General features: G+C 37.1%; 3 protein-coding genes across 3 annotated transcripts in view; all 3 read right to left on the bottom strand.

Moving 5' to 3' along the window:
• The window catches only part of LOC107081729 (guanine nucleotide-binding protein G(I)/G(S)/G(O) subunit gamma-5-like), a 2,680-nt gene extending 1,993 nt beyond the window's left edge, over positions 1-687 (bottom strand). The window contains exon 1 of the mRNA XM_015369942.1: positions 489-687. Coding sequence (XP_015225428.1) covers positions 489-569 — 81 coding nt within the window. The 5' untranslated portion in view covers positions 570-687. The remainder of the gene's footprint in view (positions 1-488) is intronic.
• A 58-nt stretch (positions 688-745) lies between these two features.
• LOC107081730 (afadin- and alpha-actinin-binding protein-like) lies at positions 746-10,343 on the bottom strand. Its single transcript, XM_015369944.1, has 14 exons — positions 10,210-10,343; positions 8,705-8,834; positions 8,283-8,440; positions 7,382-7,588; positions 6,375-6,485; positions 6,153-6,288; positions 5,995-6,070; positions 5,738-5,918; positions 5,306-5,441; positions 4,576-4,712; positions 4,310-4,483; positions 4,110-4,227; positions 1,944-2,100; positions 746-1,227 (listed from the first exon to the last, which is right to left on the bottom strand). The coding sequence occupies exons 2-14, from the start codon at positions 8,736-8,738 to the stop codon at positions 1,089-1,091; spliced, it is 1,764 nt and encodes a 587-aa protein (XP_015225430.1). The 5' UTR covers positions 8,739-8,834; positions 10,210-10,343; the 3' UTR covers positions 746-1,088.
• A 2,379-nt stretch (positions 10,344-12,722) lies between these two features.
• On the bottom strand, positions 12,723-19,401 carry LOC107081686 (mucolipin-3-like). Its single transcript, XM_015369878.1, has 13 exons — positions 19,302-19,401; positions 18,554-18,779; positions 18,311-18,478; positions 18,082-18,235; positions 16,395-16,476; positions 16,221-16,317; positions 15,780-15,879; positions 15,571-15,683; positions 14,505-14,654; positions 14,305-14,406; positions 14,096-14,218; positions 13,821-14,027; positions 12,723-13,737 (listed from the first exon to the last, which is right to left on the bottom strand). The coding sequence occupies exons 2-13, from the start codon at positions 18,773-18,775 to the stop codon at positions 13,582-13,584; spliced, it is 1,674 nt and encodes a 557-aa protein (XP_015225364.1). The 5' UTR covers positions 18,776-18,779; positions 19,302-19,401; the 3' UTR covers positions 12,723-13,581.
• Between the last annotated feature and the right edge of the window lie 840 nt (positions 19,402-20,241).

The following is a 20,241-nucleotide window of genomic DNA, read 5'->3' as shown; positions in this document are numbered from 1 at the left end:
AAGTCATAATTCTGAGATTAAAGTCAGAATTCTGAGATTTAAGTCAGAATTTTGAGATTTAAGTCAGAATTCTGACTTTTCCCATATAAAACTGAAATAAAAGTTTAAAATCAGTTAACTTTTTTTTTTTCCAGCGGCCCTAATCCTCTTCTGTATTTACTAATGAGACGTCGCAGTGTTTTATAAACATACTGATATGAACCTCTTCATATTATTGGAATGAAAACTCTTAGAGACGTTTTTCGTGTTCTACTTTACACTGAATATTAGCCTTTGTTGCTACATACAGCTAACTCGATAGTTCAAAATCCTTAATCAAATGAAAAACAAAACAAACAAAAAAACACGTTCTTAATCAGTTACGCCTTTCTTTAATGTCAACAATAAGCCAAACTGTTGCCCTGCCTGTTGATCGTGGCCTGTAGTGAGGCCGATAGCAGCTGTTAGTTAGCGGATCAGTTGGTTATTCACCAGAAAACACTGCTTACCTTCACTCTGGGTATACTCGCCTCGAAGCGGAGCTGCTGTACCGCCTTTTTCATGCTGACCAAGTTCGAAGAGCTCGACATTATGCTTGTATATTTGTTTTTAAAAAGCTGGGCGCTAGTAGCGGTTATTAGGGCTACGATGCTTTGACAAAAGCAAAGATGAGAACATCCGGATTCCGGTTGTTGTTATCTCTTGGTGACGCCAGAGGGCGCCAGAGTAAACAGGAAACGAAACACTTTGAAAGGAAAATCTTTATTGTGACAATTTCCATCATACTTCCATTGCTCCATTTGATCAAAACCTTTAATTTATATACTCAATATTTAAAAATGCTATAAAATTAAGTTACTCCTTAATTGATAAATAAATCTAAACTGTCAGTAGTGACCAGGCTTTAGAGGAATAAAGGTGAACGATAAACTTATAAAGTGCTTATTTGATCAATGCGGTGAATGATACATGTATTTGTAGAAAATGAGTGTTCATCGCTGCTGGCAGTGAAACAATTAGGTGCTCAAGTCCAGCATGGGAAGACAGGGAAAAAAACAAACAAAACAAACCTATTCTAACAAACCTATAAAGATAAACGTTTTTATTTTTTAAGTGACACTGTGATCATCAAACGTGAAAATACTCATTTCACCAGTGTGAGCTTGAATACTGGACTTGACATGAGGATGTTGATCTTCTGTTGTGCTTGACTCTTGCCACTGTCCTCGATTTGAATGCTTGGAAGAACTGAATTTTTAAGGAAAAAAAAAAACAGATCAGCAAGGTTAGTGAGTAATCTATGATACAGTGAGAAGTCTCAATCTTAAAGCAACACTGTGCAAGTTTTCGCCACTAGGGGCACCACACCTATAGCATCCAGCGCCCCTGACAGAAACTGGTCACTGTAGCAGAATTGAAAAGCCTCCCTTTGTTTTAGAATCTGATAGCAGAACATTTTGGAGCAGTACACTGAGAGGTTACTTGTAAAGACCCTTGAGGGGTATATCCCTCGCGATTAAATCCTACACTAGAGAACCAAAAAAATATGTCTGATCAGGTAAGGAAACTAAATGGAGGCTCACATGGAAAGATAATCGTGCAGATTTCTGCCCCAATCTTCCCCATTACACATGTCATTATATCAGGGACATAATCCTGCTGTCCAGTCTTAACATGATGACTTGATGAGATTAATGGAGTCTGGTGTGCTATTGCTTGGTTGGAAAGAAAACCTGCAGCCATATGGCCCTTTCTGGAAACAGTTTGAGACCTCTGCTAAGGTTATATAGCAGAGCTTCTGAGGAGCAACCAGCACAGGGCTTTGATAGGTGCCAATTGCTGTATAATGACCTAAAATAAAAATAATTTAATCTATCTCTAGCTAATACTTGGGTCAACATTTGCATAGTGTTGCCCTAATGAAAAAAAAAAAAAGTATGATCTAAATTGGAAAATAGGCGTACTCCCTGCTGTCTGATAGGAGGCGCAGTGCCCGGTAAAGCTCAGCAGTGGATGGCACGAGGGAAGTCCGTGACGGTTTAGGAGTGGAGAAGGTACTGTAGATTGGGGATTTTGAGCGCTTGGCTTTCACAGAGGACATCCTGATCTCTGGTTCACTCCCTGCCGCCATGCAAGAAATCATAGAATTAAAAATCAGAGCAGATTTGCAGACAGGACAGAATCAATGAGACTTATTAAGAATATAACTGCAGAACAACAGTTAAAGTAAATCAATAACAACTAAAATACATTCTGCAACCAAATATTGCCTTTTCACCATTCTCTGCTTTTGCAATGTTGCAGATACAGATATTGCAAAGCTTTTCTGTTTAAATCAATCATGCAGCTCTGAGGTAAACATTTTAAAGATATTAATGAAGCTCAAGATCTTTGTCATTTCAACAAATTTTAACAAACAATTAAATTTGTTTAACTTGGTGCTCAACAATCAATAAGCCAATCTGATAGTCAAGTTGAATTAGCATATGGCTCTAAAAACATTGAAAATGCAATTTAGCAATGGATGATGCAGTTAGGCTGCATCACTCCAAGGAGACGGAAGTCTTCCACTGACAAATTACAAACTCTCATAAGTTAATTGTATTCCAACCCTTCTGATTAATACAGAAAAAAAAACATTGAGATCTTTCCTCCTTTTATTAAACACTGAAAAGCCAAAGATCAGGTTCCAAGTCAAAACTCTGCTTTAATAGACCTGCTTAGACTTGCTTAAGATCCTTTTAATAAAGTAATTAAATGTGCTTAGCTGCTTCTCAACTAGTTCAAACAGTGACTCAATTCTTTTGCCCATGATTAAATATGTAAATATTCTGTGGTTAAAGTATGCCAGTATAGTTATATGGCATATTTTCACAGATGGATGTCAACGTCTTCCCAAACAGGAAAGCCAACACAATACAGAGCAATTTACAATAAAGATAAAGAAGAAAATCCCAATAGAATAATTAATGCCCAACACAACACCTCAAATCTAACTTATATAAACAAAGTCCATTACAATTCAAATTCTGACCTTTTTCTCCCCGGTCCTCATTTCAAATAGTGAAAACAAACAAAACGAATCGAGTATTATGGATGTCAACTTGATATTTAAGGCAGATACCGTGATACATATTACAGCCACATTAGTTCTAGAGTGCTACAATATAGATCTATTTAAAGCATGCAAGCAATATTCCCTTAGGGGCAGGGCTGAACCACAGCAGACCTACCATACCAGTAAAATCAGGGCCGTTACGGCCCGTTGTGCCATCTGTTGTCATCAATGCCCTGTAAAGCCATTGTGCTGCTTGACAGACAGTTTGATTGCCTAATTACAGCTGAAACCATTTTAAAACACATTTACCTGCTTATTTGCACATATATGCAAGAAACCAGTTGGGCAACCTTGTGTCAGTGCGATGAAAGAAATGCAGTTATTTTAAAAGTTACACTTGCTTAGGTCTGCTTATCAGGGCTCAGCACTTTCCCTTCCATTATCTAAGGGGGGAGCGCCGCCCTGCCAGTGAGACCACCTGTTCCTCGCACTTCATAGCCTGTCACTGATACAGTCATGTGTGCTCACACCAGCTGACAGAGTTCAACCTCTGAAAGCAGGAGTGGGATGTTACACTGATCTCTAATCACTGGATTGCTGATAGGCCAGGCACCATATTGGTACTCCCTAGCTAGGCCAGTTGGAATGTAAACTTTACTTGCGCTACAGCATCGAAGAGTAATGATGTTCTCATTTTAAGGGGGGCTTAGGACTTTTAAAATAAAGATAAATTCATCCCTTCGACACAAACTTGCTGTTACATTGCATCAGTACATTATTATAATTCATGTTAAAAAAATAGGCACATCACATTGTATACTGAGTATGGAGTCCAATAAGTCCTTAAATCATGTAATATAACATATTATACAAATCCATCACAACAAAATTAGTGAGAACATAATACTGTAGTCAGATATTAACAATATTACACAAACACTATCTGATGATGTGCCAAACGTGCCAACTTGATGATGTACATGTACCTTTCAGGTGCAGACAAGTCGAATTATATGGAACCGTTAGAGGACAACATCCATGAAATTTTCCATCTTTTACTACATTTACTCACTGATTGATAAGGCACTTTGTCCATCTGATGAGGAACATCTCCTGCGATCTGTAAAGGGCGTACTGTTCAAAAACTGATTCTTCAGCCATGCAGCACGGTCTTCCTCAAAGGCCATTTTCTGCAGAATGCAGAATATTTATGTATTTAATACTGAAGTCTTTGCAGCAGTTTAAGTTAAAATGACCTCCATCAGCACTTACTTCTCGGCCCAGCCGAATAGCAGCCTCTGTGAAGTTCCTCCTCTCTTTCTCAAAGTTTCTCTTCTGCTCCTCAAAGAGCTTCCATTCTTCTTTTAGGCGCTCCTTCTCCTCCAGTGTGTAGCAGCCGTTCAGGAAAACTGCCGTCTCATCATCAAATGACGTGTTTAGTTGTTGCTAATAAAAAAAAAAATATATATATATCAAACATTAACCTTCACCTTTAATGAATTTGCTGACTTTTCATTTCATAACTAGATGATGCTGACCAAGAGAAGTTGCTGCTGTGTTTGAATGAACTCTTTGCACTGCTGGACTTCCTGCCTCATCCTCGCCATCTCATCCTCATGAGTTTCCAACGGTATCATTTCTTTGTTTGGCTCCATCTGATTCTGCATGTGGGAGGCTAACCAAACAGAAATTCAGGGTTGATTATAAAGAAAGTGCTTCCCAGCATAAAGCATTTATATTTCTTTCTTGAAAAGTCAAAACTTAGTGTCATGTTTAGATTACAGTACATTAACACACACAGTAGAATGGCATAGTTAAAGTCCCAGTCTCATCATTAGAATGTTTGACGAGTCTTGAGGGTTAATGTTCAACAATCCTTAAGCAGCTCATAAAAGAAGCTCGGGTTAAAAAGTTTAGTTACTAAATAAGCCAAGCAGAGAAAGGTTTACTTAAGGTGGAGTAATACACACCACCCTTTCCAGATTCCTGTGTGTAACAACTTTGAAAACCATCAATCCTTTTTCTCCCAATTTAAAATGATGTGTACTACTATAACTACTATTAATTTCTTGACTAAAGTCAAGTTGGTTGTAGGTTGGAAATTCACTCTCTGATCTACTGAAATTTATCTATGATTTCATTAACTTTGAGAAACTACAGCCAAAGTCACTCTAGTTTGTTTATTTTCTTTAATTAGCACAAGCTAATTAAAGGCTGAGTTTTCCTTTAAGAAACATATTGGAGTGAATGATGAAACAGCACGTATACCTTGGTCTAGTTTTACCACGTGGTTTCTCAGTTTCCTCCACTGCTGGCGGATGCTGTTGAGGAGTTGCTCCCTTGCATGTTCACAGGACTGGTCCAAAGCTTCTCTGCTTGTGTCTCTCTCTTCATCCAACTCAACCTTCAAAACAAAAACATCATCTGTTAAAGCATAGAGTAAAACATTGCAAAACTAAACTTGGAAGACAAAGGGGTAAGAGTTAAGAACCAAAAATTACGACTCAGTTTTATCATAGGGAATAGGTTCCTAAAATATCAATGAGAGAGAAGAGAAGTAAAGGCAAAATAAGTGAGGTTTTTCCTATACAGCTGCCTAAACTTGGATGGCTGTCCATTACAACACAATCTCTTCTTTTGACCAGGCTCTAATCTTTACTTCCATCTCATTCATTTTGCCCTTTTGTCTATTTTACAAACCTGTTCCTGGCTGTCATCAGCAGCGGCTCCACTGGCAGGTTGATGCCGCGGAGTCAGAATGTGAATCATCTCCTTCTTCATCTGCTGGAGGACTTTTTTAAGCTCTGCGTTCTCCATAATTAAAGCCTTCTGACTTGTCTCATAGTCAGAGAGCAAAGTTTTGTACATGTCACTCTCATGGCTGCAGAAAGAGAAAATTAGATTGAAAATAACTCAACAAATAAAACACTTAATAGAGAGATTGTTGTGCATAATACCTTGCTACTAATTTCGCAGTCCTCCATACACTTCTTTTTCCATCAGATCGTCCCAAGCAATTTAAAACATCAATGGCTTTAAAAAATAAAATGCCAGACTTAAATGATTTCTTTATAAAACAGATATAATATAGAGGTTAACTAAAGCTAAGATTTACCTATTTTCTTGTCCTTCCTGTCAACAAGTAGCTGACTGAGGCGTTCCTTCAGCTTTAAAGCTTCCCTCTCTTTTCTCTTGGCATCATGACTATACTGAGAGGCACGACTAGAGATGATACTTTGGAGCTTCTGAACCTGTGAATATTGAAGCAGATGAGCCGGTCAAGCTTTAACCAGTTAACAGTCATCAGGTTTCTAACAGTACACAGGTAAACTTCTACCTCCTCCTTCTCAGTCTTTAGGCAGCTCTGTAGTGTCTTTATTTTCAGCTGAAGCTGCCTCTCCGTCTCGTGCAGACCTGAATTCTCCCTTTTTGACAGCTCCAACTGGTCCTTTAGAAAACACAAACAGAACAACCTTAGAACTCTTTCCTAAGCTAAAAGCCTCCGCCCTACTGTACAACAGTGTTATGTGATTTAAATATTAAGTAATTTCTCAAGCTGCCTACAGACAAGTTGCTCTAAAATGTTATTGCTAGTATATCAAATCTATACAGACACATTACTCTTGGTCAGGGTCTTGTGTCGACTCTGAATGGCCAAAACAGACTCCCAGTTTTTAAACTCTGGATACGTCATATTTGTTGACTTGACCTCTAGGTTTTATCCCAATGGAGACACAGACTGATTTCATCTGGCATAGGAGTTTGATGGTGACCGTAGGGCTAAAGCTATACAAGTAACCAGGTTATTAAAACTCCCTGCAGCAAATGATCCATGCCAATGCTCCTCCCAGGTGGTCATTTGTGTGCACAATGCTCTCACTTCAGGTAAAGATAGCCTACCCTGCTGCTTCGTGGACGCTAATTTAGAGCTATGAAGGGAGACTGAGGGGCAAAAGACGACGTTTCAAAAGTATTGAATGTTTAAACTTAATGGTAAATGAAATATAGCAGATTGTGTACTGTAAAATTGAAAAGTGGTCTATAACTCCATTTTGGGTGATGCAACACCTGAGAAGAAATCATCAACTGAAGCAACAGACCAAGAAACCTTCAGCTATTTTCCCCCCAAACATTTTATTTCCTTTCAGAGTAGGAGACCGTTCGAAATGTATCACCGGTTGGAGGCAGACTACTTCAACAATGACAAATGAAAAACAAAACATTTGTAATCAGTTAAGCACTCCAAAGATGTTAATCATCATGAATAATTAACATGAATATCTATCTATAATTAACATGAATATCTATGTTCCATAATTAATCAAGAGCCACAGATATACTTGCCTTCAGTCTGGAATTGCTTATCTGCAAGTGCTCCAATGTGCTCGATTGTTTCAGCTGTTCTTCTTCCATCTTCTCTAAAGTGCACATAGTTCGTTTATGAATTTGGAGCAGTTCATACATGGCATTAAGAGCTGGCACCGCATTTAGGCTCGTTCCCTCTGGTGATCTGTCCTCAAGACACATGGAGAGGCCGAGTGAGGCTAGCTCCTAAAAGAAAAAAATAATAATTATCACATTATCAGTCCATGACTGTGTCAAATTATCTGCATGGTTAGTGTTCAAAGACCTCATTTTAAGGCCTCAGCTAAATTAATCTGTATAAGAAATTCATTTTAAAAAGCCAACTGGACCAATTTCTCAGAGACTAACTGAAAACAATTTCACAAAATGACAATTTAAATAGAAGCATTCTACTGTTAAAATAAAAATAGAGATTTTAAATGATGGTGCTCGCTCCCCGTTTATATAAGGATAACTGTTTAAGATCACATTCACACTCTTCTTTTGCATTTTCTTCCTTGCATAGCTTAAAAGAAAAAAAAAACTTTAATCTTAAAGGTTAAACCTACACAGTTTTTTTTATTTTGCCTACATTAATAGAACTGAAAAAAAATATTTCAACATATTTCATGATGTTATAAACCCAGATTCCTAAATAAATTGTACCTAAACTAGTATACAAGCCTTTTGGGATACGTTTTTAAGAAATCCCAAACTTGGGGGAGGAAAAGCACATTAAAGTTCATTTTCTGACCTATTTTACATATTTTATGTACCATTTCAATGTATTTTCTCCAAGAGATTTAGAATTTTAAAAAAAGTCTGAAAATACTCTTTATGGATTATAACTGAATTATCTTAAACAAATTAATAAATTAAACAACAATAGACATTTTCCTACCTGATTGAGATATGAAATGCACTGAAGAACATTATCTTCAGTACAAAAGGCACTTATCACACTGTAGGACTGCTTTGACAAGGGCAAAGCGTATGCCGCCACATGATGATGTCTTGAGGGAGATATAGTCACATGTGATATTCTTGAACTCTCAGGATCTTTTGAGAAGAGAAGAGAAGAGAAGAGAAGAGAGGAGAAGAGAGGAGAAGAGAGGAGAAGAGAGGAGAAGAGAGGAGAAGAGAGGAGAAGAGAGAAAGCATTTGTACATTGAATCTATTGTGGCTCCAATTGAGCAGCTCTAACTGGGTCAATTCTATAAATAAGGATGGAAATTTGGGTCACCTAGAGCAGATTTCTAAAAAAATAACAGGAATATAGGCCTTCCAAGTCCTGTAATACCAACGAAAATGAAAGGAAATTACCCATAGATGCATTAGTTACTCTCCACTCTCCCATTGCACAGGAACGTCAGGACCCAGGATGTAAGTTCATGAGTTATCATCAGCACAGAGGTGTATGAGCAGTCCAAAAAAATCTCACTGGCCAAGAGCCCTGCAAAAGAGCATCAAACCATGAGACAGACTTGTAATAATCTGGGCTGATGCTTCAGCCACGCAGGATTATCTGACGGATTTAGCTGAGAGGGGGTATCAGTCTGGAACCGAGGCACAACCTCTCTTCAGTCACAGATATCTAAACATTGATCTAATCTTTAAGAGAGCATTGGCAAAAAAAAAAAAAACACAGATCAGGCATCATAACATTATAACCCCATGACAAACATGGGTTGGTCTCTCTTTAGTAGCCAAAACAACTACTTTACTAGACCCTTGAATGCGTTACATGTTAGAAGAAAGTAATTTTGTGGTCATTGCAAGACCAGATCTCCATTAATCTGACTTGTTTCTTGGCAGCATCCTGCATTTCAGCTAAGATCAGAGGACAAGTCAACACCTCTAGTTGTCCCTTTGCTCCAGGCCAAGGCATTTTCCTTTCAAGTGTATTTGCTGTATGAAAAATACCAGCCTCCACTACCCCCTTCAACGACAGGCCTTATTTTGTGTTTTAGTTCAGAAAAATACATGATTTTAGAACATTTAACACAACTCTGTGATGCTACTAGGGTGAAAAAATGCATCCTAGAAAGTTATTTTTAAATCAGAACAATTCTACAAACTCACTCCATCCCTACACTAATCATGTTTTCCAACTTCCAACAAAATGTTCAGATGCTTGGGTAAAGAAATCCTGCCCAACAGAAGCCATTTTGGAGATAGAGGAGTTATGTATTTCTTATTAGACAAATGTTTTCCACGGTCAGCGTCAGAGTATTAGGAAGTACTTTTTTTTTATTTATTTATTAAACTTATATGCCTTCAGGGAATGATTACACTAATAAAATGCCTTAGTGCTAAAGGCTGAACCAGGGAGAGTAAACAACAGCCACTCCCATTACTTTACAGCCACAGTACAATCACAAACGGAGGTCAAAACTTGAGCATTGGTGCAAAGAAAATTGGGAGCTTAAGCTGTGTTTGTGTGAGAGGAAAGTTCAGATAAACTACAGCTCTTATCAAGCAGCAGAAAACAGCTGAAACAGCTAACGTCCGGCGGTTAAAGTTGGGAAGTTAATTTAACGGACACTTACAAACACATATTCGTTTAAAAGCGGTTATAGTTAGCATGGTCATTAACAAAAGTAATATTAATTAAACAAAATAATGAAAACTCAACCTTGTCAGTTGACCTAATTTCACAGTTAGGGTTTCCAAACGGTAATAATTTGTAATATAGAGTAATTGACTCAATTCGGTATCTAACTCCACGCTTTCAACCGCAGCTCGTTAATTTAACTGACAGCTATGCTAAGCTAAAACATCATAAATATAACCAACTAGTATACAGGGCGTGAAAGAGGTCAACTAACCTCGACTTTTCAAGTTTATGGAGATGTTTTAATTATCGAGGCATGAAAATACCTTCAGTTTTTAGCATAGCTCAGTTTATATACTGCGCTAAGCTTAATAAATAAAACAAAGTCTACCTTATCACAACCAACTGGAGCTGCTCACCGACAGGTCTACTCACACTCCTGCTGCTCACTGGCTGTGTATTTTTTTTTTTGAAGACTGCTTCGGTGTCGACCAACCAAACTGGGTTGCTATTGGTGGGAGCGTAGTTAGGCAACCAGTGTGCCAGGCGTTTATTGGACAAACCTGTGCGGCGAAGGATTGTTTAAAAAAGAACAGGTGTAAGAAGGATACTGCATCGCCCCCTGGTGGCCATAAGAGGTAGACGGCACCTCACTGGTTTTGACGTTAGAATAAAACAGAATAGATTCTAGTGATTACAGCAGCATAAAGATTATAGTAAAAATGGTCAGAGAACTGTAGGCCTTAGAAAAGTGCATAACAATAACATAATAGTGAAGAGTGAAAAGTTAAACAAATAAATTACTGTACTGTAAAGTTTTAACAATAGAACACTGTGCACCTGGAGAATAAATAACCAATATACAGCTATGGACATTTTTACAGTAATGGATATTTGAAAATTGCAGCATCAGAGATGTGCAAAATGACAGCTGCATGTTATTTAACTGCATAAGGTATAAACTGTGTAAAATCAGCATGGATGTAATAACTATTGAGGTTGTTGGGAAAAGTGGTGGTTATAAAGTCTTAGAGCTGCTGGGAGGAAGGATCTGTGATAATGCCCCCTGGTGCATTACTGTGTCCGAACATCCACCCTAGCCCTGAATCCCTCAATCATTGAGTGGGGACTAATTGTTGGACTTTAAAGTGAACTCTGTCAACTTATCGTTCATACAGACTTTTTGCTCCGTTGGTCATGTAACTCCTCCACCGAGGGTGCAGCAGTCTTTCACTGAAGGAGCTCTCCAGTTCAGCAACAGCTTCATGCATGGGGTGGGAAACATTATGCAACAGAATGTTAATTTAGTTAGGATTCTTTTGTTTCCCACCTCCAGCACTGAGTCCAGAGGGCATCCAATTAGAGAGCTGGCCTTCCTGATCAGCTACAGATAAGCAACTGCTCCAACAGACAGCTCCATAGAAGAAGGTTGATGTTCTTTACAGACCCAGGATATTAAGGGGGAGATCACTTTTTTTAAACATTTTACGTTTGATAAAATCATAATCTAGATCATTTAACACAGATAAAATGAAAGTATATGTCTTTGTTTCATTTCTTATATTCCAAGAGGAATCGCTGTGGGTGTCTTTTAGCATGGGGTGTTGTTTATGGCGTTGCATCTCCAGGCAGACAATACATCAACATGAAATTTATCTCATATGTACTGAACATTAAAACTGGCCTGCAGTTTGCTTTAACACATGGCAGAACAAATACTAATAATGACAACAAATGCATAAACATGTTTAACATTTTTTTTATTAAATCAAACATCAAAACTATCATTTTGAAGAAATGTGGAAAGTAATCAATGCAGTAGAACCATCCCAGGAGCCACATAGTAAACAAATTCAGTATAATAATTTCTTGGATGACCATTCACATTAGAAAAGATTCACTGAACCATCCTGCAGTTGGTCACTTAAAAACTCTCCAGAGGCTCCAACTCCTGGTAAAGATGCTGTCCAGATGTATATCAGACCTCAGTGTAGCCACAGAGCCATGTGCGTGTATAACCTTTTTTGCTTGTGTTATTTTTTAGGAGTCAATATGAATAAATTGTATATCAGCAGACCAATTGTAGTACAGGAAATACAAAAAAAAATTGAATCAAACCAATTTTAAAAAAAAATATTGTGACCTTACTACAGATTTTTCAGTGTGTTTGAACTTTTGCATTTCTTTCTTAATGCTATGAGGGGCGATTTGAAAAGGACACATATGGGACTTTAGCCCTGGAAGCCATAGGTCTGACGATACTTATTAATGAAAGAATAATACAATTTATGAAACTCCTGCTGTGGTGTTTTATTTTGGTCCCATCCAAAGATTATCACCTGTCCAGGTCTGTTTGGCCTCTCCCCACAAGTAGACTTTCTTTCTTATAATGGGCATATTTGGTGCTATGGTGCCTATTAGAGTGATCTTGAATTTTACTAAAAATGTTTCTACTCACATATAAAATTGTTATCATTTTATTGATGCGATTTAAAAAAAACACTAAAGTTTTTTCTTAAAGAGGCCTTATGTAAGTTTTTATTGAAAGATACCATTAAAATAGCCATTTATTTTAATACTTATTAGTAATAAAATAAGTACATTTCATAAATGAATAACTGATCTTAGACAACAAAGACAGTATATAAAGCTCCTCAATGCTTCTTTCTGGCTTAACTTTAGTCAACTTCATCATTGTCATGGTTTTGGTTTGTGTTATTCTAGTTCTTTTTTGTTGTATTTGAGTTGCTATGTATTTTCTTGTTTACCCTCTGTTGCCCTCATGCATCAGTCTCCTTCCCCTAACTCCCTTCTAGATTCTTCTGTCCACACCTGCTCCTCATCTGCTAATTAGTCCTCGCATTGTTTCAGTCTCCCATTTATACACCTCCTGTTCAGTTACTCTTTGCTGGTTCGTCATCATTTCTTGGCTCTTTATGTGTGTTTTCCCTGATTTCTCCTGGATTTTGTTTTTTTTTCTGTATTTCATTTTTTTTTCAGACTGCATCTGCTTCTGTCTGTCTGTCAAGAATCCACTTCACAGCCGTCTCTGCATTTGGGTCCTCTAAAAACCTCCACACAACCTGACAATTATAATATCTTTAGCTCAGATTATGTCGTATTAAAACTTCTCTTTCTTTCTCTTTTTGTTCACTGATACACCACTCACCACTTAACCAGAACGCACCACAGGCATTGTGTCAGTGTGTCCAAAATGTCGACTTAGTTGGAACAAAAATGTATTGATTTCCTTGTAGAACAGACAGAAATCATTGTTTTTTGTGCCAAGTCAGAAATCTGCATGTAACAAGACTCGATTACGCTTAGGCGTATAAAGCAAGCAAAAAGTCCAAGTATCAATTTAGAGTCAGATTTGAACTTTAACAACTTAAATCTGCAGAACTAAATCCGCATGCTACCTTCAAATCTTATTAGATACAAGTATTTTCTATCTAAACAGAGAAAAGGAAATGTGTACATGCATTTACATTGGAGCTTAGGTAACAATTTCTCTTTGGCATTACGCTGTTACATTGTTTCTTCTTGAACAAGACAACCATCAGGTACTTTTATCCCTGGCTACTACAATGAAAGACCTTTATTGGTATATTGGATTTGTCGGCTGGAGTTTTGTCCTTACAGCTCATTACATCTTTGCGATACGTTTTAGCCAGCCCCATGGAGGGAGACAGCAGCTTGAAGACTCCTCATCATATTGGGACGGTCCAGACTCAGGCTGGACCTGGCACTCGGCTATGAAGGCTTGGAGCAGGGACACTGACTCACTGTCTTTCTGGTGATGCTAAAATAAAGAAGCATCCCATTTAACAGTAAGAAGGCGTTCGCTCAAAAGGGAAAAAAAGCAACATGGCTGGTAATACTGACCTTGATGGTTTCATAGGTGTCGGTGATGAGGGCGATGAACAGGCTGAGCACCATGTAGATGAAGAGAGAGGTGAAGGAGTAGAGGTAGACTCTGCTGAAGAGCCACACCATGTAGCTCTTGTCTCTCATATTCAGGAAGGTGGCGAACATGTCGTCACCGTTTATGAGAGAGAAGAGGCACTCTGTCACTTTGTCAAATGTTCGGAACTGAAAAATGAAAATAACAAATCAGGATTTGATGATCATTACTTAGTGAGTAAGTGAATTGTGTATACCTTGTCATGATAAGGTCCTAGAACAATCCAACCACAGAAGCAGTACCCGAGATAGATCATGGCAGCGCAGCAGCAAAAGCGGATAACATTAGGAAAGGCGGCCCTCAGGGTTAGGATTAGGATCTGGAAGGAAGGAAGGGAGCAGTTTCAGCTTTGCTGTACAGCATACAATATTCAGAATACAGAGAAACATTGATTGAAGCATTTACGTTGTATTTCTTGAAGTAACCAAGGTACCGAATTACACCAATCCACACCAGCATGGTAGCTGTTCCAAGTAGGATACTGCAGCCATCGTAGTTGGTCAGGACCTACAAAGTTAAATTGCTGTATTAGAAGCTTGTGAGCCCCTCCTTGAGCCCCTTTCTTCCAATCAAACACAATAGGTGAAAACAAAGCTAAAACAAACCTTGGTTTGTATTCCTATTTTTAGCACTGACCCAACTATGGTTAGAGTGTCACTGACAATGATGAATATATACCAGCCGTTCACAAACTCCATACGTTCTGACCAAGTCACCAATTTATTGAAGTATGCATGGAAGAAAATGTTGAACTCCTGCACAGAAGAGAACAAAACAATGTAATGACACCATGTCATAGGAAAGCAGATTATTTCTAAACCCTGTGATATAACACTTTGCCATAAACTTTCCCGAAAAACCCATTAAAGATATTTAAAAATATATTCAATATTGTTTTCCTAACACAATCTAATATGATTCACTTATAAGCCCCATTAACAATACCTACACAATAACTGTACCTGTGTTTTTAGAATTTATTAGTAATCTTTTTGGTTTGATCAGATTGTACAAAAATGTAACTAGTAGTAATTCCTTCTCTATAAATAGAAGCAATTTAATCAGGTTGTACCTTACTACTATGCCTAGTGTTTCCTAAAATCTGCTGGGACTTTAACTGGAACCAAGTGCTCTGTTCAAATCAGACTTAAACTGACCTTTAGAGACATAAACATGGCAAGTGGATCAAACTTAAACAATGAATAAAAATGTGGAAAAGCATCCTATCTCCACTGTTAAGCATGGTGGATGATCTGTGATCCTGTGGGCCTCTTTGTTATCTGAGACACTTTGCAATTTATTTTTGATAGAGTCAATAACTATTAGGATAGGTTACCTTGTCTGCTTAATAAAAACTATTCTTACTAATAACCTATTTTTCCAGCCCGATAAAAAACACATCTTAAATATATAACATTTTGTTTGGGATATTGTTGAGCATTACATTTAATCTAGTGAATTTTGACATCATTACCAGGGTGTCTCAATAGAGGGAGCTACATTGCCTTTTTTTTTAACCAACATGACTTGGTGCATATTTCAGGATGGAAATTACATCTATTTAGTCACAAACCTTCTTAAAAACTCCAGAGAGATCCAAATTAAACAAAGAAGAGCAACAAAGAGACATCAGGTAATTGAATATATAACGACCACTTCATTCTAACTTACAAACTGGAGTTGAATGCCTTTAACAACAGATCTTGTGCAGAGGATGAAGGAGGTGAAGCAGGCGAGGATCACCACAGAGTCAAACATCAACAGGAGATAATTCCTTTTCCCAGCTGGAAAACCAGAGCCAATACTTTTAGGGCGTTTATTCCTTCTAAACGGTAATTTTGCTAATAGTTTTACTGCCCAAGCTGTGGGTAAAAACTTACAAGCGCCTATCACGTTATAATCTCTGCACTCATAAATTCTGACATCATTATCAACACCCACTTTTAATTTTCCGCTGTGTGCATGGTTGTCAAATTTGATCTGTGTGGGGAAAAATATGGCAAATTTGAAATTTGTTAAACATATTTAATGTTTTAATCTGTTCTCTGTATCAATTATGGTAAAAGTAAAAAAGTAAAACATTTATAGATAAACCAAAAAAAAAAAATGATAAAAAAGTAGTAGAGGATTAGGGACACTGAAATTTTTTTTTTTACTGATTTTTAAATTTTATTTAATATTGGACAAAAAAAATCTGACCTTTTCTCAGAATTCTGACTTTAAGGGCCAATTTTTCAGCAGCCCTAATCCTCTTCCGTAGGATATGGTTAAAAAGGATTGAAAGAATTATGGTTAATGTGAAATTAAAGGCAGTCACCAACCTTTATATGGAAGCAATAGCAGTCTGGTAGCTCATGTTGCCGCACAGTTTGCAGATTGATGGTTTTCAGGGTGAAGTTGATGTTAACTGAGACCAACCTGAACACAGACGTACAATCAACAGCCAGCACTGCTTTCAGCTGTTTTTACACCAGTCTTCTTAACTCGGTTCCTACCTTTTGAAATCTAAAGAGAAGTTGATGTTTTTTGCTAGATTGATATTGTCAAGCGGCTGCACTGGGGATATGGAAATACAATCTAAACAGGAGGAACAAAGTGTTAAAACGTTTGTTAGCACAGCAGGGGAAGAAGGGGTATAATACAACACAAATCTAACAAGTTATTTCCTCTTTTCGTGTCACATGAACCTCCACATTGTGATTATTTTCCAGTCTTGACTTTGAGTCAGCTTTTATTAATACAGATCATTGCAGAGAGTATTTATACAGTTGTGCTTGAACCTTTACAAACCCTTCCATAAAAAAAAAAAACAGCTGTCAATTAAAGAAATAAAAATTGACAAAAGTAATAATGAATACAAATGATAAAACAATGGAAACCATTACACTGATTTTTAATATATGAGTGCTGCAACTAACGATTATTTTGCTAATCGATTAATAATCAGACAAGCAAAGGTTGTTGGTTTCCCCCTAGTTTAATATCAAAACAAGTAAACAAGCTCCTGAACTTGTGCAACATTGTTCTGTGAAATGCTTAGGAAACTTTTGCTCCTGTTGACAGGTTTGTCTGGTTCACTGTTTATTAAGTTACTTTAATTTGTCTGGGACAGGTTTGTTTTTTTTTGAATAAAATAAAAAAATCTATATAATTAACTTTTTTTTTAACTAAATTACAATATAGTACTTTTTTATTTAAGATTCCTTTTTTTTTTCATCGCAGAGTGTGAATTTATAATTTTCTTTAATGTGAAGATATGTAAACGCTCAAGCACAACCAAACCTCTTCATCTGTTTCACATTTTCTCTTGTTAAAACACAAACAGCAAGTATTTTATGAAGTTTTTACAAGATTCACAAACACAAAGCAGTATATAAATGTGAAGTGGATGAATGATAATACAAGATTTACAAAAAAAAAAACATATAAGTGCCCTGCAAAGTTCAACATGCTTTTTTCATGCAGCTCCCTTTTACTCTGATACCCCTGAATATAAATCCAGCTGCTTAATAAAGCCCTTTAGACATCTGTTTGAGAAAAGCATCATAAAGACTTTGTAGAAACAGGAAAACTATTTAGTTATGTCCCACAAACTTGACCTTTATGATATGGTAAAATGAAAGCCAAGCACAAAAAGTCCTGCTAGACGTTTGCCACAAATCATATCAGGAACACTGCAAACACTTGGAAGAAGGTGCTCTGATCAGATAAGCACACATTTTTTACTCATATGTAAAACGCTTTTTTGTGACGTATAACAATACACACATCAGCTTGAACACACTGTCCCATAGCGATATAAGGTGGATTTATTGTGCTGTCTAGAGGGTTTTCTTCAGCAGAGACAATTACCAGTTGAAATAAAGATATATGGAGTGAAATTTGTAGAAAATTCTGCAGAAAAAAGCTGTTAGCTTTAGAAGTTGTTAACATTCACTCTGACTGAGCTTGAGCTAAAATGTAAAACTGATTATAGGGTGGAGGAGGGTAAGACTAACATTGCAAGCAGAACATTCGACTTTTATTACACAGAATTGATAAAAGTTTGAAACATTTGCTTCCATTTCTCACTTAAATATTACTTTGTGTTGGACTGTCATATAAAAATGGTTACAAAAAGGGCAAAAATTGTAAATCTCCCACATGAAGAACAAAAGTTCCATAAAGTTTGTGCTTCTTTACCTTCATCAATATGTGGATCGATATAGAAGGTATCTCTCCCCGAATCAATGGTGACGTTTCTATAAAACAGCCTACAGATGGACAGTGGGGTGTACTTTCCATCAACCTGCTCATATGCCAGATTTCCTAAGCTGATGTTCTCAAGGTTGGAGTACTGAAAGGAGGAATGGAAAAACACGTTTATGGCAATAATACAAAACAACTGCAGCTTTCTTTGCTAATTATTTACCCTGTTAACGATGTGGTGGATGTGATCATACACGTCCGCTTTAGTGTAAAGAGCATAGTTTCCCTGCCAGTGGTCCTTGAAATCTTTCAGGAACAGATGTTTGAACGTCATCAGATTGTCTTCTTTGAACGTAGCCATCATTTCATTGCTCAGGCCAAAAGAGACCAGCTGTGAAAGTGAGACAGTGAGTAAAAAAAATCACTTCAAATTCCATAAAACAAACCAAATATTCTTTGAAACCACCTGCACTGTGATGATGATAATTTTCAATATCTGCAGCATCAGTTTCCACGGTTTCCGACCCCTGGCTTTGTACTTCTCACATGGATTCATGAAGAAGTACTTCAGCCTCCACCTAAAATCCTCCACCACCTTGGAATCCAGGGAGCGGGTGCTCCATCTGCAGTGTCCGTTCGGCCTCCTGACATCCGACCTGCGGCTCAACAGAGGCTCAGATTCCTCCATTAAACTGGGGAGCACAAGAGAAACGAGTCAAGAGGACAGCTAAGCAGAGAGTACACAGCAAATCAGCAATCTTAATTAACATTGGAACGCTGTTCAGCCATTCCACTCATTCTGATGTTTATCTAACTGGTTCTGCTGCATGTTATGGTCTTGGCAGTAGGTTTATGCTTCTAAGTAAAAAAAAATTCTAATTATTTTATAATTACCTAGAATGTTCTAGGCTGCGAGAGATGTGTATATTTTTTTGTTATCTAGTGTCACCAGATCAGTGTAGCGCAGACATGCAGACAGAAAATGTGCAGATTTAAGTTGTTTTTTTAGTTCTACTGGTGAATGTATTTATCCTAAATGGTACCACAAGAAACAAATGTTTAAAAACATTTAAAAGCAATTAAGGTTGTAGTTTAGGATGTTTTGCAATGAACGAATCATGCCTTATATACACCAGTTATAGTCATTTATCTAGCTATCAAAAATGAAATAAACATTTAAAACAGAATTCTTTGGGGAATAATATAAGGTTTACCTGCCAACACCTGGTTCGATCTAGAGAGCGATCATTCACCAAGCAGAGCTTCTGTGAGATGTCTGAAAAGCAGCCTGTCACAGTGCATCACCTCAGCACACTGACTGTCATTCCTCTGTGTCACAGAAGGTTCTTCCAGTTTTTCCATAATAGAAACAAAAAGGCTTCCAGTGTGAGAATGAAGCAAAGTTAGAAGCTGTTCACATTCAGAAAAGAGGAATTACTTCATTAAATGGAATAACCATTAATAAAACCCCTAAAGTCAAACTTTTCAAATACAATAAACATATTTCAGGATGTTAGAAAACAAAAACTACACATTTTTTGTTGTAGTTTATGAAGGAATTATTACTTTTGTTGTTTGTTTTTTTTTCTTTGCAGAAAATAAATCAATGTATTTATGAATTAGATGCCCAGAAAGTCATCATTTTGTCCAGTCATCAGTAATCATTCTGATGAATCTGCTACTGTCTCTGATTTGACTGATATGACTTTAGCTATAGGGCGGAAACACCTGAGGATGAGGAAGGAGGTAAGAAAATATGAAAAGATAACGCTTTGTTGCACCTGGTTAGTGGGTAGATTTACTTATATCTATTTGAGTAATGTTTCAACAAAAAAAAAAGTACTTTCATTCCTATCTTCTTACTTTTACTTGAGAAGAAATATGTTCAGGTAGCGCTACTTTTGCTTAATGATAACTTAGACAACTTTTGTTGTCAATGAAATTTAATTTAGTACAGCTTTTAAGACAGTAAATGAACATTTCCAGTTTTTAAAGTTCCGCAGTGATCAAATGTAAACAGTGTGGGAGAAAAAAAACATGGTGCAAAAATCGCATTGATATGGGAGTTCAGAGCATTATTGTTCATTTATGCAGTATTTTTGTTTTGGTATTATTAGTGTGATGCAGAGTTTGTGACAAGATTTAGAGTTTTTT

Source organism: Cyprinodon variegatus, unplaced genomic scaffold (genome assembly GCF_000732505.1).
Source record: "Cyprinodon variegatus isolate N-32 unplaced genomic scaffold, C_variegatus-1.0 Scaffold39, whole genome shotgun sequence".
Taxonomy (NCBI): Eukaryota; Metazoa; Chordata; class Actinopteri; order Cyprinodontiformes; family Cyprinodontidae; genus Cyprinodon; species Cyprinodon variegatus.
Note: the sequence above shows the minus strand (reverse complement) of the source record. Positions and strands in the feature narration are given on the sequence as shown.